General features: G+C 41.9%; 1 protein-coding gene across 3 annotated transcripts in view; it reads right to left on the reverse strand.

The window, feature by feature from the left end:
• Positions 1–24,643, reverse strand: part of LOC145358230 (enhancer of polycomb homolog 1-like) — a 228,550-nt gene that overhangs the window by 136,082 nt on the left and 67,825 nt on the right. For 2 of the 3 annotated variants that reach the window (XR_013889457.1, XM_080212072.1), the window contains exon 1: positions 542–811. The exons of the other annotated variant lie outside the window; for it this stretch is intronic. Coding sequence is in view for 1 of the 2 variants with exons in the window: in XM_080212072.1 (XP_080068198.1) it covers positions 542–694 (153 nt within the window). In the remaining variant the exon portion in view is untranslated. Of the gene's footprint in view, positions 1–541; positions 812–24,643 lie in introns of those variants that run through there. 3 annotated transcript variants of the gene reach the window in all.

Below are 24,643 nucleotides of genomic sequence, written 5' to 3' on the forward strand. Positions count from 1 at the left end.
AGAGAAACACAACAAAATGGCTGCCGGGCCAGTCACGTGACCTTTTGTACTCCGAGGGGGGTGAAAAAATATTTTCTTTCGAAACCAAAAGGCACAATTTCCTCCTTGGCCACCCCGCCCTTCCCCCCCCCCAAACAAAACCTGGGAAATTTGAGGGTCCTCGAGTTACCCTCCACACACACACAAAAAGAAAACAACAACAGCTGCCGGCCGCCTCTTGAGCGGAGGGATAAAGTGTGGGTGGTTCCGGGAGGAGGGTGGAGAGGGGGCCCCCCCCTCCCCTCCCGTCTCTCGGAAGGTTGCGTTTCCGCGGCCCGGCCCCATGTTTGGGAGGAAGCGAGCGAGAGCCGTGTAATGGCGGACGCGCAACCTGCGCACACAGGAACATCGCCCCCACCCTGTTTCTCCCCCCTCCCCACTTCCAGCAGCCACCCCAAAAACACACATACACACACCAATAAAAATAAATATATATCAAAACACGACAATCCACCTTCCCACCCCCCCCCCCCCAACACAACCCCGAACCCCGTACACCTACCGATTCCTCCTCCTTCTCCATCCCCGTGGGCATCTGGGGCACCGCTCGGTTGATGGAGGCATATTCGTGCAGATCCGGCAAGTCCTCGCACCGATACACGGGCAGAGGTTTCGATGCATCGAGCGCCCTTGCCCGAAACGACAGTTTGCTCATTATTCTCGACTCTCCCCCCCCTCGGTTTGTCTGTGCGTGTTGGCGGCGGATTACAAACCCAAACACCACCGCGGGAGAAGAGCGAGAGAGAAACCGGGAGGGGAGGGGAGGGGAAGGGAAGGGAAGGGGGGTGGGTGGGGGAGGAGGGGAAAGGGAGAGGGTTTGGAAGGAAATATATAAATATATATGTGATGCGCTTTTTTTTTCCTCTCTTTTTTTTTAGTCGTCGATGAAATGTCGACGCCTACACCCGGTAAAACCTACACGGAGCCGCCCGGAACCTATCATGGATGAGAGACTGGAGGTCCTAGTTCCATTCCGTGAAGAGAAAGCGGGGGGTTGGAGGCGGAAGAAAGGCGGTTTTTGCCCCGGTCCGTTTAGGTTCCTTTTGTCGGCTTCAATACGCCATGGCCAACATGGCGGTCATTAAAGTCCAGCCATCCCACAATGCACAGCAGCAGGGACGAGGCTCGGCCCGGCTGCGCGCGCACCACCTCCCCCCTCCCTCACCGAGCCAGACAACCGGCCGGCGGTCGGTTGGGAAGGAAGGGAGGGGAATCGCTCTCTGTTCCGATCAACAGATCCCTCCCCACCCCACCGAGCAACGGCCGACTAAACCCAATAACCCACCCCTCGGCCGCCAATTTTCTCTCTGACAGCAATCTTCGAGTGCACCATCTAATCTGGTCTCACAAACCCCCTTTCCTCCCCCCCCCGCCAACCCACCCAAACCTTTTCAAATATTTCCATGCCACTCGAAAAAGAAATCGGCTCTACAGATTTTTTTTTGGTTTTATTATTTTTTGAGTTTTTTTTTCATCTTTTTGCAATAAAGTAAACCATTGTCACAACGATCGGACACTCTTTTTGTCCACCCAGCCAGCCTCCCTTCTTTGCCCCTTTCTGTTCGCTTCCCTAATTCAACTACGCCACAACATGGATGCCCTCAGTCACAGCAACTTTCCAAAGAAGCTGTTGGAGACGGCGCCCTCTACAACACCCAGCAGTGTCAGCGCTTGGGCTCTCCTTTTCACTAACGCTCCGTTGGGAAAAGGGGAAGTGTCACATGTCTCGTACAATAACTACAGTTGAAAACTCAATGGGCAGGTTGTAATCTGTCACAGGGCATTGCGCAACCCACGAGTAAACAATTGCCAAGTTTCCTGCAAGGCTCGTTATTTGTGCTGCTGGGCGCCAGTCATTTTCTTTTTTTCAAAAGATCTATTTCATTACTCCAATCAAGTAGATGTGCAAGGGAAATCTGGCAGCGTAAATAACTACAAATGAGCACAATTCCAAGCCCATCATAAAACTGGAATTCGTCTTGCAGCCAAAACAAGAGACAGGCTTTCTTGCACGTTAATAGAAATTCAGTGTTACTTCTTGCAATATTTCCCCAACCTACTGATAACCAAAGAACATTTTTAATGTTATATTTGTCACACCTAGCACTATTTTTACAGATTGACATTGGAATGAAAGCAATATGCATAAAAAGCTAATATACCATAAATTGTTTGGATTGCCGCACCAGACTCTCAGAATCCCTACAGTATAGAAGGTGGCCATTCAGCCCATCGAGATTGCACCGATAATAATCCCACCCTATCCCCTGATCCCACATATTTACCCTGCTAATCTCAAAGCTAGGGTCAATTTCGCGTGGCGAATCAAACTAACCCACGCATCTTTGGACTGTGGGAGAAAACTGGAGCACCCGGAGGAAACCCACACAGACATGGGGAGAATATGCAAACTCCACACAGAGTGACCCAAGCCGGGAATCGAACCCAGGTCCCTGGTGCTGTGAGGCAGCAGTGATAACCACTGTGCCACCCCATGATATGGATTGACATTTGAATTAAAGCAAAAATGCTACTCTCTGAATGTCATAATTTGTTAGGATTGCCATACCGGACTACATGATATGGGCAGACCACTGTCACTATTAAAAAAGAGCCAACTGCAACTATTAAAATACAAAACCAAAAAATAAGAAATCGGTGAGGTACTGAATTTGGGAAAGTATTTACATTTTGGTAGAACACTACTAATAGACCTTATAAATAAAGACTTGTCAACAGTGTTGCCAGGAGCATGATTTGCTGGTGACATTTGAAAAACTATTTAAACTATGTTTGATACATCACATACACACTGCATCCTATATATCTTTATTATACTTCTTACATCTCAATTACTTGTGTTTTAATCTTAATTATGTACTTTACATCTAACTATCAAAAAGTACAAAAGTCTTCTAGAATTCAAAAATGATCAGGAAGGCATTGTTAGATGAGCTTGATACACAAAACATCAAATATTTAATTTCCATTTGTTGCAATATTTCATATACAAGCTCATCTTATTGCAGCTGTATCTGTCATCTAGGAACTTTCAGAATAGGTTATACTTAGTAAACAGTTACGCTATTTTTTGCAATGAGTTTACGCTGCCAATGTCCATAACATGCAATTATAGACAACAGCATTTTACTAGCATTCCAGTGGTTGTGACACACAAAGTGATTCATCATTTACTGCACCAGCAGCTAACACTCAATCAGGAGCAAAGCAGTGATAAAAGGGATCAACAGCACTATCTATCAGCACTTACTTTCCAATAAATATGTTAATCGATGCAGTTTGGGTTCTGCCAGGACCACTTGTCTTAAGGTCTCATTATAGCCTTCATGCAAGCATGGACCAAGAGCTGAATTACCGAGGTGAGAAAAGAGTTGACATCAAAGCAGCTCTGGATGAAATACAGCATCAAACAGCCCTGATAAAATTGAGGTCAATAGGAAACAGAGAAAATGATCCAGTGACTGGAATCACACAAAGCTTAAAAGGACGGTGGTTATAGATGCTGAAGTCCATCATCTCAGACACAGAGCGTCACTGTTTAGTCACAGCACAGAAGGCAGCCATTCGGCCGTCATGTCTGCTGGCTGTCCAAATGAGCAATTCACTGAGTGTTGTTCCCCCACCTTCTCCCCAAAGCCCTGCATATTCCTCTTTTTCAGAAATAGTCCAATTTCTTCTTGAATACCTTGAATGAAGATATTTTCACTACACTCTTTGGCAGCGATTCCAGATCTTAACTACCCTCTGCATGAAAAGGCTTCTCATACAGAGGAGATGTTAGGGAGGGGTAAGTTTTTCACTCAGAGGGTGGAGAGTGAGTGGAATCAGCTGCCATCGGTGGGGGTAGAGGCAAACTTGCTGGGGTCTTTTAAAAGACTTCTGGATGAATATATGGGATCTAATGGGATTGGGAGTTACAGATAGTTCTATGGCTTGGTAGGTATAAATGTGATCGGCGCAACTTGTGGGCCAAAGGGCCTGTTTGTGCTGTAGTGTTCTATGTTCTATATCTCCATTGCTTCTTTTGACAATTACCTTAAATCTGTACCATCTCGTTCTTGATGCTTCCATCAATGAGAAGTTTTCCCCATCTACTCTATTCAGACTTCATGATTTCGAATGTCTCTATCAAAGCTCCTTTCATCCCTCTCTTCGCCAATGATAACAGTCCCAACTTCCCCACTCTATTTACACACCTGAAGTTTCTCATCCCCGGAGCCATATTTCATGAATCTTTTCTGCAGTCTCTTTCGAGTGGCTGCACATCCTTCCTAAGCATAGTGCCCCGAACTGGACACAATACTCCAGCTAAGGCCAAAGCATAGTCATTTAAAAGCTTCTTATAACCGGTCAAAGGCTTAACAATGACTGAATACATTTGTCATGGTCAGGACATGGGGCAGCACGCAGTTAACACTGCTGCCTCACAGTACCAGGACTGATTCCAGCCTTGGGTGTCTGTGTGGAATTTGCACATTCTCCTATTAACTGCTGGGTTTCCTCCGGGTGCTCTGGTTTCCTCCCACACTAAAGAAACATAGTTAGATAGATTGGTCATGGTAAATTGCCACTTAATGTCCAGGTGCTGGAGTGTGACAATTAGAGGATTTTCACAGTAAATTCATTGCAGTGTTAATGTAAGTCTACTTCTAACACTAGTAAATAAACTTAAAAACCTTTAAAGAGAGATGTGCAAGTTAGAAGGATTAACAATGGTAAATGCACAGATAAGCAGTGGAGATAGGGTGTGGATGTGGGCCTGAGTAAGATGCTCTTTGAGAGTTGGTGCAGACTCGATGGGCTGAATGAACTCCTTCTGCTGGGATTCTATGATATGAAAGATAAATATTTGTATATACTCAATTATTTTGTATAAAGTTTTTTGTGCTTTTTCAAAACAGATAATGGCTGGGTGGACAAAATGGTTCAGCCACTCAGTCACTGGATGCCTTGTAATAGTTTCAGAGTAACAACAGCCATGTAAGGATGGTGAGTCTGCTCCAGTCACATTTGAACAAAGGCAAGCCTTCGCATGTCTTAAACTCCCACAAAGGTGCTAATGGCAGAAGCATTGGGAGTCCTAACACTATGGTTTCGACAAGAGAGCCTATTTATCAACCCGAAACTACAGCCTCTTAGAACAAAGTAATCCTGACTCCAATTAAACCCCTCAAGATTCTAGCCATGGGAATATACCACTCATGTCCAACATCAACAGAGTATGTCACATGACCTTTCCAATGGAATTCTGGCAGTCACTGTTTGAACCTCCAATATGAGTAGAATTCCTGGCAAAAGCTTGTACTGTCGACCATAAAGCTAGTGGCAACAGAAAGAACTCTTTACTTTCCTCAAATTTGCCAACTGCTGAAAGAAACATTGGAACTTGCCTCCTCCTACTGTGGAAGTCTCGCTCTGGAGAGATGGAGCCCTCTACAATCAGCCAACCACCCCTTCGAAGAACATTCTAGTTGACTTCTGATTCGGGAGACATGTAACACCCATACTTGTATTCCATCATGGTCTTGCTTTGAAAACTCTTTTTCCTTATCTCCTATTTGTAAAAAAGGGATGGATATTGCAAAAGCTCTTTCGCTTGTGTGTGTAAACATAAACCGACACTTTTATTTTCATCTTACCCCAAGCTTGTTGTGCAAGTGTTAATAAAGGATTAGAACATTTCAAAATTTAAAGGGTTGGGGAAAATACACCACTAAAGGCAAAATAAGGATAAATAAAAACACCTCTCTGTTTATGGACAGACAGAGGAAACCAAGGCAGTTTAAAATTTCCTTCATCTTTTTGTATGAATATACTAGGGTTACATCACGATACTCCCTCCCCACATTTTGATTGTGTGCAGAATAAACTGACCCTCTGATTTTGCCCGACCTTGAGTTTACTGTGGAGTTAGTAACAGAGGATTGGATCATGTGGGGTGGGGGGGTACTGAAAATACACCAGCACTCTCAAGGAGAAAAAAAATCAAAAATTAAAACCTTATTTACAGACAGGTGATGAGGAGAGAAATCAGAGTTGTTTTAAATTAAACCCCTGCCTGTCCGTAGCAGAATTATACACAAGTTTAATATAACCTCATTTTTGTAATTGATCTTCCAATTAATAAAGATGAAGATACTGCATGCTTCATTAATCACTCTAAACCTGTCCTGCCACCTTCAATGACTTATGCATTTATCATAGAATCCCTATAGTAGAGAAGGAGGCCATTCAGTTCATTGAGTCTGTACCAACCATAATCCCATCCAGGCCCTATTTCAGCATTTACCCTGCTAATCCCCCTGACATGAGGGTCAATTTAGCATGGCCAATCAACCTAACCTGCACATCTTTAGATATAGACCTCAGCTGGAGTATTGTATACAGTTGAGAGGAATGTGAATGTATTTATGTATGTCAGTCCCTCTGTTCCTGCACATTTGGAAATTGTATCCTTCATTTTATCTATGAAAATGAATCATCTCATCCTTCTCTGCACTGAACCTCATCTCCCATTTGTCCACACATTCCACAACTTGTCTATGTCTCTTTGAAGTTCTATACCATCCTTCTCAGTTCTCAATGCTTTGACAGAACTGTTACAACGCAGGAGGCCATTCAGCCCATCATATCCACACCTGCACTCCAAATGAGCATCATGACATAGTACCATTCTCCTGGCTTTTCCCTGTACCCTTGTACATTGTTTCTGGTCAGATAGTTACCTAATGCCCTTTTGAATGCCTTGACTGAATCTGTCTTCACCACACTTCAGCCAGTGCCTTCCAGACCTGAACAACTGGCTGTATGAAAACATCTTTTCTCGTATCACATTTGTTTCTTCTGCAAAACATTTTAAATCCATGCCCTTGTGCTCTCAATTCTTTATGAGCAGGAATAATTTCTCACTATTTAGTCTGAACAACCCCTTCATGATTTTGAACATCTCTATCAAATCTTAACTCAGCCTTCATCTCTCCAAGAAGAACGGTCCCAATCGCTCTAATCTATCTTCATAACTGAAGCTTCTCATCCCTGGAATCACTCTTGTAAACCTCTTCCGCACTGTCTCCAATGCATGCACATCCTTTTCGTCTATATGCAAACTTGCTGAGGTCTAGCTAGTGTCTTATACAAGTTCAGCATAAAATTTCCTTGCTCTTGTACTTTATTAATAGGGGCAAAAAGTCCAGGGCACACTGTTTTATTAACTGCTCTCTCTGCCTGTCCTGCCACCTTCAACGACCTTTGCACATATATACACACAGGTCTCTTTGCTCCTGCAGCCTATGTGGTAGTACAGCACTCCCTCCTTGCTGCACTGGATGTCAGTGTTGATGTTTGTTCTTCAGTCCTGAAGTGGAAAGTGAACCTAGAACAGAGACAGGAGTGCTACCAACTGAGCCACTACGACACGGTTTTGTATCATCTCTAAATTTGAAACTGTACCCTTTACAATAAGTTACATCTAGTTCATTAATATACATCAGGAAGAGGAAGAGTCCTGATTATTGATTCTCTCCTAGATTATTGTTTCTAGAAGCTTCCCCTTCAAAGTTAAACTGACTGGCTGTAGTTCCTAACCTTGTCTTTACATCCTTATTTTGAACAGGGGTGTAATATTTGCATTTCTCCACTCATCTGGCACCCCATTCACTTCACCACAGGTATGTCATGCTACAGTGTGTACCACCTACAAGATTCACTGTAGTAGCTTACCAGAGCTTCTTTAACAGCAGCTCCTAAAATCTCAACCATGGAGAAGAACAAGGGAAACCACTACCTCCAAGTCACACACCATTCTGAATATTGTCACTGGATCAAATGTTGGAAACATCTGACCTAACAGCACCTTACCAGTATCTTCATTACATTGGCTGCAGCAATTCAAGAAAATGGTTTATCACCACCTTCAAGAGCAATTGAGAGATAGGTAATAAATCCTAGCCTTGCCAGCAACACCAATACCCTGGAACAGTTGAGGTGCAACTATAATTACTGTGACCAAATTTGGCATTTTAACTAGTGTCTCAATATATTGACAACTATAGGTTGTGCATCCAAGTGTTTTTCGACAAGGTTTGGTTTTACATTAAAATTTGTTGTGTTAATTTCACTAATTAAATCTAAGCAGCCTAACAGAGTACACCACATTCAGAACACAAGTTGTATGAGGGGAGTGAAATAGATCTGTGGCTTAATTTTGTGAAATACTATATAGCTTTGATTAAGATTCAATCTCATCCAAAACATTTTGCAATAAGGACTTTGAATTTACATTGTTATATCTGCTGCAAAATAAACAAGTTCAAACTATTAATTTTTATTCCAGCATTTCAGATTTTCTATTTATAAATCTTTTAAAACACTTCTTACCATCAATACAACATTAAATAAATGCAATGGCAATGTGATATTATTCATATTGCAGTCAACTTTTATCTAATGCAATTAATATTTCTGAATAACTATATCCTTCACTACTCTGCAGACAACATTCTATGGTAGATATGACCTATCTATTTACAACAATTTTTTCTCAAACAACGTACAATTGCTGCAAATATCATATAAGAAAGAACTTGCTCTTACAAAGAGCTGTATCAGGTTCTGATACATCCCAATGTATTTCACAAACAATTAATTGCCAGTTTAAGTGCAGACTTTGTCAGCAAATTCAGCACTCAATTTGCAAAAGACAAAGCACCACTAATAGCAAATGAGATTAAGACTGTCAGTGCTTTACATCGAAGAAACAATATTGGCCAGGACTGTGCAACAAACTCCCCATCTCTACTTTAAAGAGTTTCATGAGATCTTTTACAATTAACTGAATAAGTAGTTGTTTATCTATTTAATAGCTCATTTGAGCAGATACACAAATAATAATGCAGTACTCACTCAGCACTGCAGCCAGGTGTGAGCAGTTCTGGATAATTTTTTTAATTCATTCATTGGACATGGACATTGCTGGCTGGTCAGCATTTATTGCCCATTCCTAGTTGCCTGAGGGCAGTTGAGAGTCAACCATATTGCTGTGAGTCTGGAGTCACATGTAGGCTAGACAAGATGGCAGATTTCCTTCCTTAAAGGACATCAGTGAAGTAGATAGATCTTTATGACAACTGACGTGGTTTTATGGTCATCTGTAGATTCTTAGTTCCAGATTTTACTGAATTCAAATTCCACTGTCTGCCATGGCAGGACTCGAACCCAGGCTCCCAGAACATTAGCTGAGTTTCTGGATTAATAGTCTAGCGATAATACCACTAAGCTATCACCTCCCCTGAAATAATATCACAAATTGCATCACAATGTGTCATTGGAAGATTTTAGTAAGCTATGGCATGTTTAACTAACACTTTAAGAACATGAAGCTTAAATTGAGAAATTGCCGAATGGTACACCAAAGGTATCCTGTCATTTCATGACTGGATGCTAAGAGGGCTCCAAATGCTCTAAGTCCCCATCACTCAGAACCATCAGCAACAAATCGCCCTCCTGCAATACACTGTAATGTTTCATTTTGAAAAATTGAGCTGATTAATTAACTAATAGGCAATAGCATAGAGACATTTACCAAACTATAAGTTGAATTTTGATCTAATTTTGTTTTGCCATTATTTCAAATCTTTAACACTAGCTTATCTGCAGGCTATTCCCTTTCCAAAAGTGAAAAAAATTGCAGCATGACTGCTTTAGTTTTGCTCAAGAACATTTCTTAGCTGCAAAATCATCCAACTTCAATACTACTTGATTGCTCTTTACACCCTTTCTATGCAATGGGACTAAGGCTCAACAGTAGCTATGTTACGAGATTTATTGGAGTTTAGGCTAGAAACAAAAGGTACAGCCACAAAAAATTACAATGATCCGGAGGTGGAGGACACAGTTCTTCTTGGGCAAGCATAGGACTGAAGTTTAGGATGGGGATGGGCAAAACTGTAGCACAGAGTGCAGGTTTGGATATAAACAGCAGAGCACTAGATAAACTTGCATATGGAATGAAAGACAGGACGATACCCAGGAGAACACTGAAATAGTCGTCTGGAGGTAACAAAAGCATAGAAAAGGGCAGGAGTAGAGGGAAACAGGGAGTTTAATGGAAGTGATGGGGAGTTTACAGAATTTGAAGTTCATCTTTGGAGGTTATAGGGTCATATTTAGTATCTTTCACAGGCATGGTCCCAACCCACTGCTAACATTGTACCATCATCGTCAAAGGGAGGAAGGAAAGTAATCACAGTCCAGTCGGCCCAACCCTAATGGTAGGTAAATTATTGGAAAAATTCTGAAAGGTGTCATTTAGAAAAGCATGGATTAATTGAGACAGTCAGCATGGATTTAAGGGGAATATTGCATCTGATTAACAAATTAATTATTTTAGGAAGTAACAAGTAGGGTCAATGAGAGTAGCACAATTGACGTAGTCTACATGGATTTTAGTAAGCTTCCTTGTGGCAAACTAAAGTATAAATTAGAAGCTCATGAGAACAAGACAAAGTGGTAAATTGGCTCAGTGGCAGGGAGCAAATGTTTATAGTAGTAGCTGCTTTAGTTACTAGAAGGCAAGTTTCCACTGTGGCTCTGCAGGGCTCAAGGTCCCTTGATGTTTGTGGTATAAGATTAACTATTTAGACTTATATATAGAGTCAAGATTTAGATTACAGACGAATTGCCTATATGGTTGGTCATGAGGGGAAAAAATGTTGTAGGTTGCAAGAAGATATTAGTGGTCTGCTCAGGTGGAACAAAAATAGTTAAATTGAATTCAATCCACAGAACAGAAAGAACATGCATTTGGAAGGGATGACAAAAATGGGAGAGATGACAAAAATGGGAGGATTCAGATAGTGTGAAGGAACTGAGGGACTTGAGTGGATCCCTGAAGATAAGAAGACAGGTAGGTTGGATGGTTCATGTGACAAATAGGATACCTTGAGTCACTGACTAGGTTACATAGGGTAGGGAGGTTATGCAAGAACCATGTGAAAACACTTGTTGCATCAGAACTAGAGTGCTGTGCACAGTTATGGTCACCATACCACATGAACGATGTGATCTAACTAGAGACAGTACAGAGGAGATTTCCAAAGATGATGCCAGGAATAGAGAACTTTAGCTATTAGGAAAGATCAGATAGGCTGGAGTTTTTCTTTTTGTAACAAAGGTGGCCAAGGGGAAATTTAATTGGTATGTGTAAAATTATGAGGGCCCTAGAGAAAATGGCTGGAAATTTCAATTTGCAGAGAGGTCAATAATCTGATTTAAAGTAATCGGTGGAAAGGGTCTAAAATGGACTGCCTGAAATGAGCCACAAAGAAAGAAGCCCTCATCACATTTAAAAGCATACTTGAATAACTTGCAAGACATTTATGGTTAGTAATGCTACCTCACAGCACCAGGGATTCAGGTTCAATTTTGGCCTTGGGTCATTGTCTGTGTGGAGTTTGCACGTTCTCTCTGTGTCTGTGGGGGTTTCCACCCACAGTCCAAAAGGTGTGTGGGTTGGGTTGACTGGCTATGCTAAATTGTCCCTTAGTGTCAGAGGGGCTAGCAAGGTATATGTGTGTGGTTATTGAGATAGGGCCTGGATGGGATTGTTGTCAGTGCAGTTTGATGGGCCAAATGGCCTCCTTCTGCACCACAGGGATTCATGACTAGAAGCTGAAAGATGCGACCAGGCTGGATAGTTTTTTTTCCAGCCAGCACAGTTGCAATGGTCTCCTTCTGCACTGCAAACTTTTCTAAACAGGCTATTCAGTCTAAACAACTGATGCCAGCATTCTTGCCCCACTCCAGCTTTCTCCTTTCTCAATTCTATGACAGCTCTATTCTCTTCTCCCTCATATACATATCTCCCCGAACCTAAATTTCTAATATTTTTCATCTCAACTAGAGCTCTACATTCTCACTACTCTCTGGGTCAAGTCAAATAGGGATTTCTCCTGAAATCCCTATTTGACTAGCTGGTTATCTGTCTTACATTGACAGCTTCTAGCTTTACTCCTCCCACAAGGAGAAACACTGTATACTTTATCAAAATCTTTCATAATTTTAAAGACCTCCATTATATCACCTCCCCACCAAAGACGTAGCCCTTTCTTTATTTCCAGTTAGGTGACCAATCTCTTAAACATAGGTGTAAATAATTTTTTAAAAAATCACAATGATGGCAACACATTCCTCTGGGTAGGTGATGCAGCTTTCCAGAAGTTATGATCTCCAGCATTGTATTATTATTTTGCAGAAGTCTTTCCCAAAGGTTTGATTTCATCAATTAAAATCAGAAATAAAATGGCAATGCAATGAAGGCTAATAGCCATATGTATCCTATTTGCAAACTGGAACTATGATGTACTTGCTATTTACCATTTATATAGATGATCTGGAGGAGGGAACCGAGTGTAGGGTGTCGAAATTTGCTGATGACACCAAGATTGGGGGAAAGGCAAATTGTGCGGAGGGTGTGGAGAGTCTGCAGAAGGATCTAGATAGGCTGGGCGAATGGGCCAGGAAATGGCAAATGGAATTTAATGTTGGCAAGTGTGAGGTGGTCCACTTTGGTAGGAAGAATGGTAGGAAGGACTATTACTTATGTGGCGAAAAACTGCAGCAGGCGACGGTGCAGAGGGACCTCGGGGTCCTTGTGCATGAGTCGCAAAAACCCAGCTTGCAGGTGCAGCAGGTGGTCAGGAAGGCGAATGGGATGCTGGCCTTCATAGCGAGGGGGATTGAATATAAAAGTAGGGAGGTCTTGCTGCAGCTGTATAGGGCATTGGTGAGGCCGCAGCTGGAGTACTGTGTGCAGTTTTGGGCGCCGCACCTGCGCAAGGATATTTTGGCCTTGGAGGGAGTGCAGAGGAGGTTTACTAGGCTGATACCGGAGTTGAGGGGGTTGAGCTATGAGGAGAGGCTGAATAAACTAGGCTTGTACTCGTTAGAGTTTAGAAGAATGAGGGGAGATCTCATTGAGACATATAAGATGATGAATGGGATGGATAGGATAGAGGTGGAGAGACTCTTCCCGCTCAAAAAAGACAGTAGGACTAGGGGGCACAGCCTCAAGATAAAGGGGAGGCGGTTTAGAACGGAGTTGAGGAGGAACTTCTTCACTCAAAGGGTGGTGAATCTCTGGGATTCTCTGCCCGTTGAAGTGGTGGAGGCTGCCTCGCTAAATATTTTTAAGAAGCTGGTTGATGGGTTCTTGATAAGAGAGGGGATTAAGGGTTATGGGGAGAGGGCGGGAAAGTGGAACTGAGCCACGACAGATCAGCCATGATCTTATTGAATGGCGGGGCAGGCTCGAAGGGCTAGATGGCCTACTCCTGCTCCTATTTCTTATGTTCTTATGTTCTTAAAATGCTAGATGAATTAATGAAAGTACGATTTGCCTATAGAATAGGGTCAAATGTTCTTGGGTGATTTCCATGTTGCTATATCTGACCTAATCAAACTTGTATAGACTTTTCAACCAGATATTATGTACTCAGGTCAGGGAAATTGATCACAATTGCTGAAAATCTCCAACCTCATCCACAGCTTGGATTCTCTGATGCTGCTGCAGTGAATGGAATGTTGGTTGGGCGAATTCTTCATTCTCACTGGCAGTGGGGTAGGAACACACGAGATTGGTGTATCACACCCAAAGTCTCTGAACTATGACCATTAGTTTAAGTCGGGATTGCAAACTTCTGGTTATTGACAGTGTTCCAAGAGTTCAAAAACAACTTTCAATGTTAAGATCACATCAGATCACAAAGAAAATCAATTTCAACTTCAAATCCACTAATCCATTATGTGAAGGAAGTGTCTGTTAGAAACTACATGAAGGAAGTATCTATTTGAAATAGAGCTACAACATATAGTGTTAGTTTACTCATGCTCCATTTGAACACTTCCTCACAGGCAATAAGGAACTGAAAAACATTTTCTTTCAAAGTGCAGAAAATAAATTCCCTTAGTGTAGGGGGTAACACATTGGCAGGGATAGAAGGTTGGCTGATTGGTAGAAGACAGTGTATATAAATGGGTCTTTTACAGATTGAGAGGATGTGATGGGTGGAGTCCCTTAGAGGCCTCAACCTTTTCCAATTTAAATCAATGACTTTGGGAAAGGGAGTGAAGGTGTGGTAGCTAAATATGCAGATGACAGAGTGATAGATAGTGAAGTATATTGTGAACAGGACACAAGAAAGCTGCAGATGGATATAGATAGATTGAATTAGTAGGAAAAATCTGGCAGATGGAGTGTAATGTGGGAAAGTATGAAGTTCACTTTAACAGGAAGAATAAAAAGGCAGGGTATTACTTAAATGGAGAACAGCTGAAAAATCAGAGATGCAGAGGAATCTAGGTATTCTAATGCATAAGTCACAAAAAGCTAGCACGTAGAAGGTTAATGGAATGCTTTCCTTTATTATTACAGGAACTGAATATAAAAGTAAGGATGTTATGCTTCAGTTATACATGACAATAGTGAGATCACAGCTTTAATACAGTATATGGTTTTGGTCTCCTTATTCAAGGGAGGGTGTAAATCCATTATTGGTAGCCACGATATGGAGATGCCATCACTGGACTGGGGTGGACACAGTAAAAAGTCTCAACACCAGCTTAAAGTCCAACAGGTTTATTTGGAATCACGAGCTTTTGGAGTGCCGCTTAATCAGATAAGTGGATGAAGTAGCTAAAGGATGGAGGACCTGATGAAGGAGCAGCGCTCTGAAAGCCCATTAGAGGTAGTTAAGAGGAGGTTTACTAGATTGATAGTTAAAAAGAAAGGGTGGACAGATTGGATTCATTTCCATTCAGAGTGTAGAGAATGAGGGGTGATTTGATTGAAGTATACAAGATCCTGAATAGTCTTAACACAGTGGAGATGGAACAGATGTTTCCTTTTGCTTTAATTCACTTCAAACCTCACAGTGAAACAGCTCAAATACCCTCTCAGCAACTGTATAAGCATTACTTGCTGAAATGCATTGAGCATTTTTGGAAGTCAGTCAGGTATTTGAAGCTATCTGGCAACTGTATCAACGGAAGCAGTCCATTCCTCCAACACAGTCCACTATGTGTCGGTGGTGGAGGAAATGAATGTTTGTGGATAGGGTGCCAATCAAGCGGTTTGCTTTGTTCTGAATGTTAAGCTCTTGAGTGTTGTTGGAGGTGCATTCATCTATTACTATGTAATAATACGTTTCACTGAAGAACTTTTTCAGTTCGCATGTGTTTACCCACACAAGATTAAGAAGTCTGAAACAGATAAAAGCTTTTGATGTTGATACTGTGAATGGTTGTGATTGACTGACTGCTTTGAGAAAATATGAGAGTATTTCACAGGGAATATGGAACGGCTTTTTAAAGTTGATGACTCAAGATTGGAGTTTATAGCCTCTTGGAAGAGTCGTGAGCCTATAGCTCATGAGGTTGTGAACCGCAGCTCTGGTAAAATTGTGTGCTGGAATGTTTAAAATCCCACCTCCACAATTCAGCTGGCAAGGCCTGAAGTATTCCATGCTAGCTGGCTACCCTCACCTTTATTCTACGCCTGACAAATTGCCAGAAAATTAGAATGGGGTGGGAATCCTAGAATCAGGTCCCACCTGCCATTTTTAAAAGGGTTCCCAACTCTATGAAAATCTGGGCCATTAACCATGTTTCTCTTTCCACAGATAACCAGATCCACTGAAGTATTTCTAACTTTTTTTTTAAATTTTGGATTTGTAGCATCTGCAATTTTTGCTCTGGTAACTATAAGTCTTTGACCTGCTTCTGCCCCTTCCCTGTCACATCAATTTCCTGGTGTTGTTGAAGATGGCTTTTTTTCACTGGCGTTGAGGCATCTGTTCTGCATCCTAAACATTGCTATGGAGCCTGATTGCAGACCTGCATGGCTTTCCACAGTGTTGGAAAGAACGAATGGCCTGATTTTTGTTGGGACTTCTCAATTTTTCTTGCCTGTTGTCCTTGCAGTTCAAAGGAAACAAACAACTCCTTACTCTGTAGATTTGTTTTTGAGTGCATAAAATGCACAAAGATTTTCCTCTCCCTACGCAAGTCTTTATTGCTGACATGTGAGCACTACTGATACTTTTTATTCTGGTTGGAATGTGTGCTTAGGATCAAGTACTGCTAGTAGTTGTGCCTGCAAGATCTATACGTCTGACAGGAATTACAAGTTTTGGAATTGTGTGGCTCTGTAACTGAAACTCTAATCTACTTGTGCAACTGTCAATCATTGATAAACGTACATTTTATTTATGTCAACTTCTTTTTGCTAACATTAGTTAATGGGAGAAATACCCTCACTGTTGCAACAGGCCACAAAGAATTTACCTGGGCCATGATATTTTGGATAATGATATGATTAATACTTGGAAAATGGATGCTGTTAAACACATTATAAACAATTATTTACGACTAAGTTCACATTTTAAACAATCTTGTAAATAACTAAATCATCACAGCTATTTAAATTAATTATATTAAAAGTCTGGAATCAAGCTGATGGATGGCATGGTGGCCCAGTGGTTAGCAATGCTGCCTCATAGCACCAAGGACCTGGGTTCAATTCTGGCCTTGGATAACTGTCAATGTGGAGTTTGCACTTTTCCCCCATATCTGCATGCGTTCCTCTAGGTGCTCCAGTTTCCTCCCACAGTCCAAAGATGTGCGGGTTAGGTGGCTTGGCCATGGTAAATTGCTCCAAAGATATGTAAACTAGATGGATTAGCCATGCTAAAATGTGTGGGATTACAGAGAGAGGGTAAAATAATCTGAGAGTCAGTGCAAACTTGATAGGCCAAATAGTCTCCTTCTGAACTATAGGGATTCTATTATGATTCATATCCAAACCACAATAGACTAATGTGAAATGTAATTTCAATTTCCAGCCCACGAAGGGATGGTAGGTTAGCAGAATGGACAGAATATAAAGAACAGCAAGAGAGCCTAAAAGATTAAGAAGGAGAAACATTAGGTAACTTTCTCTCAATATTCTAAACAGACAATTAGAATTTCTACTCTTAATAAGAAAAGACTTAGTGAGCATTGGTCTGATAGAATGAGAGTTTGGAGAATTAATAATGGAAAATAAGATGACAGATGAATTGAACAGGTAATTTGCATTGATCCTCATGATAGAGAATACAAGTAATGTCCCACAAAGAGCTGTAAACGAGGAATTGGAAAGGGAGGAGGGACTTAGGGAAGTGGTACTTGGCAAGTTGTTCAAGCTGGCTGACAAATCCCCAGATCCTGATGGATTTCAAACTAGGATCTTAAAAGTAGTGGCTGCTGCAATAATTGAGTTGTAATTTTCTACTTTTAAGGCAAATGTAAATCTTTTAATCAAAAAGGGGAACAGGAAACTACAGGCTAATTAGTTTAACATCTGTCCTGGGGAAATGTTACAAGCTATTGTTGAAATGTTATGGCAGGACACGGAGGAAAATTCAAGGCCATAGGCAGAGACAACTTGGTTTTGTGAAAGAGAAATCGTGTTTAAACAATTTATTGGAGTTCTTTACAGGAGTCATAAGAAACAGGAGCAGGAATAGGCCATCTAGCCCTTCGAGCCTGCTCCACCATTCAATAAGATCATGGCTGATCTGAAGAGGATCAGTTCCACATTTCCGCTTTCTCCCCATAACCCTTAATTCCCTTGTCTGTCAAAAACCTATCTACCCATGACTTAAATATATTTAGCAAGGTAGCCTCCACCACTTCAACGGGCAGAGAATTCCAGAGATTCACCACCCTTTGAGTGAAGAAGTTCCTCCTCAACTCCGTTCTAAACTGCCCCCCTGTTTATCTTGAGGCTATGCCCACTAGTCCTGCTGTCCTTTCTGAGCGGGAAGAATCTCTCTACCTCTACCCTATCCATCCCTTTCATTATCTTATACGTCTCTCTAACATCCCCCCTCATCCTTCTAAACTCCAACTAGTACAGACCCAGTCTATTTCGTCTCTCTTCATAGTCCAACCCCCTCATCTCCGGTATCAGCCTAGTGAATCTCCTCTGCACTCCCTCCAAGGCCAAAATATCCTTGCGCAAGTGCAGCGACCAAAACTGCACGCAGTACTCCAACTGCGGCCTCACCTGTGCCCTGTACAGTTGCAGCAAGACCTCCCTGCTTTTATATTCTATCCCCTGCGCTATAAAGGCCAGCATTCCATTCGCCTTCTTGATCACCTGCTGCACCTGCAGACTGGGTTTTTGCGACTCATGCACAAGGAACCCCAGGTCCCTCTGCACCGTAGCATGCTGCAGCTTTTTGCCCTTTAAACAGTAATCCCTCCTCCTCATTATTTCTGCCAAAGTGGATAGCCTCTCACTTGCTAACATTATACTATCTGCCAGGTCCTCGTCCACTCGCTCAACCTATCCAGATCCCTCTGCAGACTTTCCACACCCTCCACACAATTTGCTTTTCCACTCATCTTGTGTCATCAGCAAATTTCGTCACCCTACACTCAGCCCCCTCCTCCAGATCATCTATATAAATGGTAAATAGCTGAGGCCCCAGCACCGATCCCTGCGGCACTCCACTAGTCACCAACCGCTAATCAGAATAGCACCCATTGATACCAACTCTCTGCTTCCTATTAGACAACCAATCCTCTATCCACGCTAACACCTTACCCCCAACTCCATGCACCCTAACCTTCTGTAGCAACCTTTTTGAGGCACCTTATCAAATGCCTTTTTGAAAATCTAAAAACACCACATCCACCGGTTCCCCTCTGTCTACCGCACTAGTCACATCCTCGTAGAAATCCAATACATTCGTCAAACACGACTTCCCCTTAACAAATCCGTGCTGCGTCTGCTCTATCAAACCATTCCTTTCTATGTGCCTTGCTATTTCTTCTTTGATGACAGATTCAAGCATTTTTCCAACTACAAACGTTAAACTATCCAGCCTATAATTCCCTGCCTTTTGTCTGCTACCTTTTTTAAACAGTGGCATAACATTAGCCGTTTTCCAATCTTCCGGCACTTCCCCAGAATCCAGCGAATTTTGGTAAATAATTACTAAGGCATCCACTATCACCTCTGCCATTTCCTTCAGAACCCTGGGATGCATTCTATCTGGTCCTGGGGACTTGTCCACCTTCAGTCCCATTAGTCTATCAAGCACTACCCCTCTAGTAACAGTAATCGTATTCAGGCCCTCAACTCCTACCATCCTTCTATCTTTAATATCCAGCAAACTATTCGTGTCCTCCTTCGTGAAGATAGAGGCAAAAAACTTATTTAAGGCCTCAGCCATTTCCTCATCTCCCACCACTAAATCCCCCCTCTCATCCTCTAAGGGTCCAACGTTCACTCTAGCCAGCCTCCTCCTCTTTATATATTTGTAAAAACTCTTTTTTTTATATATATTTAGTGCTAGTTTAGCTTCATAGTCTATCCCTCCCTTTTTTTTAAAATCACCTTCTTAGTCATTCTTTGTTGATTTTTAAACCTTTCCCAATTTTCTAATCGCCCACTCTGAACGCATCAGCTTTTAATTTAATACACTCCTTTATTTCCTTCGATAACCATGGCTGGTTATCCCTTCTCCTACATTCCTTCTTTACCATTGGAATATATTTCTGCTGAGTACCGAAAAAGATCTCCTTAAAAATCATCCACTGTTCCTCAGCCTTCCTACCAACCAATCTGCGCCCCCAATCTACACTTGCCAATTCCTCTCTCATCCTATCGTACTCCCTTCTGTTCAGAGGACACAGGTTCGGGACCCTACTTTCTCATCCTCCATCTGCATCAAAAACTCAACCATACAATGATCGCTCGTCCCAACAGGATCCTTCACAATAAGATCCCTAATTCTACCTGCCTCTTTACACAACACCAGATCTAAGATAGCTCGCTCCCTCGTAGGTTCCGTCACACATTGTTCAAGGAAACTATCCTGACAGCATTCCAAGAACTCTTCCTCAAGCCCACCGCGTCCGACTTGGGTCAACCAATTAATATGCAGATTAAAATCCCCCATAATTATCGCCGTTCCATTTCTGCACGCATCATTTATTTGCTTGTTTATAGCCCGCCCCACCTTTAAGTTATTATTTGGGGGGCCTATAGACCACACCCACCAGTGTCTTCCTCCCCTCACTATTCCTTATCTCCACCCATAACGATTCCACGTTTTACTCACGTTGTGGATAAAGGGCAACCAGTGGATGTACTGTACTTCCAATTTCAAGAAGGCATTTAATAACGCACTACATCAAAGGCTATTGTGGGAAAAAAAGCTCATGGTGTAGGGGGGCAACATATTGGCACAGATTGATGATTGGCCAACCAACAGGAATCAGTAGGCATAAATGAGTCATTTTCTGGGTGGCAGAATATAATAGGTGGAGTGCCACAGGGATAAGTACTGGAGCCTCAGCATTTACACTTTATAGAAATGACTTGGATGAAGGGAGCAAAGATACGGTTACAAAACTTGCTAATGGTAAGAAGATAGGTAAGAAATGTTGAAGAGGACATGAGGTTAACAAAGAGACATAGATATGTGGAGTGAATGGACGAAGATCTGGCAAATATAGAGCACAATATGGGTAAATGTGAAATTGTCCCTTTTGGCAGAAGGGATTAAAAAAGCAGCACATTCACTAAATAGTGAGAGTTTGCAGAGCTCTGAGAAGCAGAGGGATCTGGGTATCTTAGTGCATGAATTGCAGGTACAGCAACTAATTATGAAAGTTAATAGAATGTTATTGTTTATTGAGGCAAAATGAATATAAAAGTAAGAAGGTTATGCAACAATTGCACAGGGCACTGGTGAAATCACTGGAGTGCTATGTACAGCATTGGTCTAATTAAGAATGGACCTAAACGCACTGGAAGCAGTTCAGAGATGATTTACTAGACTAACACCAGGAATGGACAAGTTGTCTTAAGTAAAAGTTGGACAGATTAGGCTTGTATTCACTGGGGTTCTAAAGAGTTAGAGGTGATTTGACTGAAATATTTAAAGATCCTGAGGAATACTAACAGGGTGGAAAAGATGTTTCCTCTTGTGTGAAAATCTAAAACATGGGGTCATTCCTTAAAAATAAGGAGTCAACCATTTAAGACATGAATGGGGAGAACTTTTTTTTGAGGGTCGTGAGTATTTGAACTCCCTCAAAATGCAGGGAAAGTAGAGTCTTTGAATATTGTTAAGGTAGGGGAGATAGATTCTTGATAACAAGGACATGAAAGGTTATTAGAGTCAGAGGTTTACAGCATGGAAACAGGCCCTTTGGCTCAACTTGTCCATACCACCCCTTTTTTTAAGCCACTAAGCTTGTCCCAATTGCCTGCATTTGGTCCATATCCCTCTATATCCACCTTATCCATGTAACCGTCTAAATGCTTTTTAAGAGTCAAAGTTGTATCTGCCTCTTTCATCATCTCTGGCAGCTTGTTCTAGACACTCACCACCCTTGTATCTCTCCCCTCTCACCTTAAACCTATGCCCTCTAGTTTTAGACTTTCCAACTTCAGGAAAAGATATTGACAACTAGATGATCCATGCCCTGCACAGTCTCAACAGGGATCTTGGGTTCATGTCGCACTATCTGTAACCCCCATGACTTGCCTGGGTTTGCAAAACCTCACTTACTGTACTGTCTGGAGACAATACACATCTCTTTAAACTGTGATCAGTGCTCCTTCCACTCACATTATCAGCCACTTCAGGTCTTGAACAGCAGGTTAGGTGTAAGGATTCGCATTTTAATCAGTAATCTCTAAACTGTCTGTGCTTTATATGCTCTGTCTGAGGCCAGAACTCTCCATTCACCTGACGAAGGGGGTAACCCCGAAAGCTAGTGAGTATATTATCAAATAAATAGGTTGGACTAAAACCTGGTGTTGTCAGACTTTTTACTGTGTTTACGCCAGTCCAATGCCGGCATACCCACATCAAGCCTCCTACGTGCCAGAGAAGAGGATTTGGGGTGTGTGTGTGTGTGTATATACACACACACACACACACACACACACACACACACACACACACACACACACACACACACACAAAATCAGATCAGCCAAGATCCTATTGAATGCCAGATCAAGTTGCATGGTCTACACCTAATTCATAAGTTTGTATGTCATCCCCTTTTCTTTGTTCAAAGGAAGAAATAAATCCAAATAGGATTCTAAATTTAAAATGGTTTTATGGTTTAATAAAAGCTTTTTAATGGGACATTTTGACAGCCATTAAAGTAAATTGAATGGGACCAGATTATTAAATGTAACAACTTGAAATTAAATGAATAAAGATCCCAAGGTGCTTCATAAGAGCATTATCAAACAATGTATGACACTAAACTACCTAAGGATACATTAGGTCAGATGGCCAAAATAAGGCCATGAATGGATTAGAAAAACAAAACTGAGGATTTTAAAATTTGAGACTAAGTGGATGTCAATGCAAGTCTGCTGGCACACAGATGATGGGTGAAGGGACTTGAAGTGAGTAAGAATACAGGCAGCAGAGTTTTGGATGTTGTTAAGTTTATAGAGTACAACTTAGGAATCTGGTCAGGAATCACAGAATCTTTAGTGTGCAGGAGGTGGCTCGTCAAGTCTGCGCTATCTAAAAGAGGCTTTTACCTTGTCCCACCAGTAATAATCAAGTCAAGAGCTAACAGAGGCCAGCAGGTGAGCTCAGGCATGAGTCAAGTCAGGCACATGATATGAATGTCAGAATAGGTAGTCTTCGTGATAGCACAGATGTGGTCAGTTCATCATGAAAGATGAGGCATTGCTGACATTTATTTTTAAAATGCACATCCAATAAAGTAAACTGAAAAAAAGTTATAAATATCTTCTATGATTGAAGATGCAGTACACTTTCACTACATGTAGAGGTCTCTAGTTCATTCTGTAAAGAGGCACATTACAATAGTGGCAGATCATCAATGGCTCAGGCAGCATGCAATGTATATATTTGATTTTCCATATTTGCAGTTGAGAAAAGGGAGAAATGATGATTCCTGGTGTCTAACTGATACAGCACCTCTATATAGGACATACAACAGAACCCCTGGTTTATGCATCAGTAAAGCTTCCACTACACTAGAGCAAAAGCACCCAGTACTAAAAATTAGTGTACAACTGCTAATAAATAATTTGGCAAATCTCAACATATTCCTGATACTGCTTCTATTCCAAGATGGAAAATAATTTCCCTTTGCACAATGAACTAGTCAATTAGAGAGAAATAACCTGGAATATTGTGCATGAGTCGCAAAAACACAGCCTGCAGGTGCAGCAGGTGGTCAGGAAGGCTAATGGGATGCTGGCCTTCATAGCGAGGGGGATTGAATGTAAAAGTAGAGAGGTCTTGCTGCAGCTGTATAGGGCATTGGTGAGGTCGCAGCTGGAGTACTGTGTGCAGTTTTGGTCACCGCACTTAAGCAAGGATATTTTGGCCTTGGAGGGAGTGCAGAGGAGGTTTACTAGGCTCATACCGGAGTTGAGGGGGTTGAGCTATGAGAGGCTGAATAAACTAGGCTTGTACTCGTTAGAGTTTAGAAGAATGAGGGGAGATCTCATTGAGACACATAAGATGATGAATGGGATGGATAGGATAGAGATGGAGAGACTCTTCCCGCTCAGAAAGGACAGTAGGACTAGGGGGCACAGCCTCAAGATAAAGGGGGGGGCGGTTTAGAACGGAGTTGAGGAGGAACTTCTTCACTCAAAGGGTGGTGAATCTCTGGAATTCTCTGCCCGTTGAAGTGGTGGAGGCTGCCTCGCTAAATGTTTTTAAGACGCGGGTTGATGGGTTTTTGATAAGTGAGGGGATTAAGGGTTATGGGGAGAGGGCGGGAATGTGGAACTGAGCCAGGACAGATCAGCCATGATCTTATTGAATGGCAGGGCAGGCTCGAAGGGCTAGATGGCCTACTCCTGCTCCTATTTCTTATGTTCTTATAAATTGGAATACATCAATAAAGATTGCTCTTCTCCAACTGGGACTTGCCAATTCCTTAACAATGCACAAATGTTGTTTAAGACACCATTGTAAATAATTGTTTTTAATATCAATTAATATTCACTATGAGCTAGATGTGGTTATAGTATCTCACTGACGTATCAATAAATCAGTACAAACGCAGCCCATCCACAGCATCACCTCAGAGGTACACACGGTAGCACAGTTGTTAGCATTGCTGCCTCTCAGCGCCAGGGACCCTGGTTAGACTCCCAGCTTGGGTACTGTCTGTGCAGAGTTGCATGGGTTTCCTCTGGGTGCTCCAGTTTCCTTCCACAGTCTAAAACATGTGCTGGTTAGGTGCATTGGCCAGACTAAATTCTCCCTCAGTGTACCTGAACAGGTACTGTAGCGTGGTGACTAGGGGATTTTCACAGTAACTTTTCCACAGTTAATGGAAGCCTACATGTAAACCTAATAAGTAAGTAATAAATACTTTATTCAAAAGTGAGTTAAGACTGACAAATTACTTCCTCACCAAGGCCCAATCCCAAAGTGTACACAAAATATTAACATGTATCCAAAATGCTAGTGAAATCCAGAATAAACTGGAGGTCAGTTTCACATTTACT

The sequence above is a fragment of the Carcharhinus amblyrhynchos genome, chromosome 2 (assembly GCF_965287045.1).
Source record: "Carcharhinus amblyrhynchos chromosome 2, sCarAmb.v2.hapA, whole genome shotgun sequence".
Classification (NCBI taxonomy): Eukaryota; Metazoa; Chordata; class Chondrichthyes; order Carcharhiniformes; family Carcharhinidae; genus Carcharhinus; species Carcharhinus amblyrhynchos.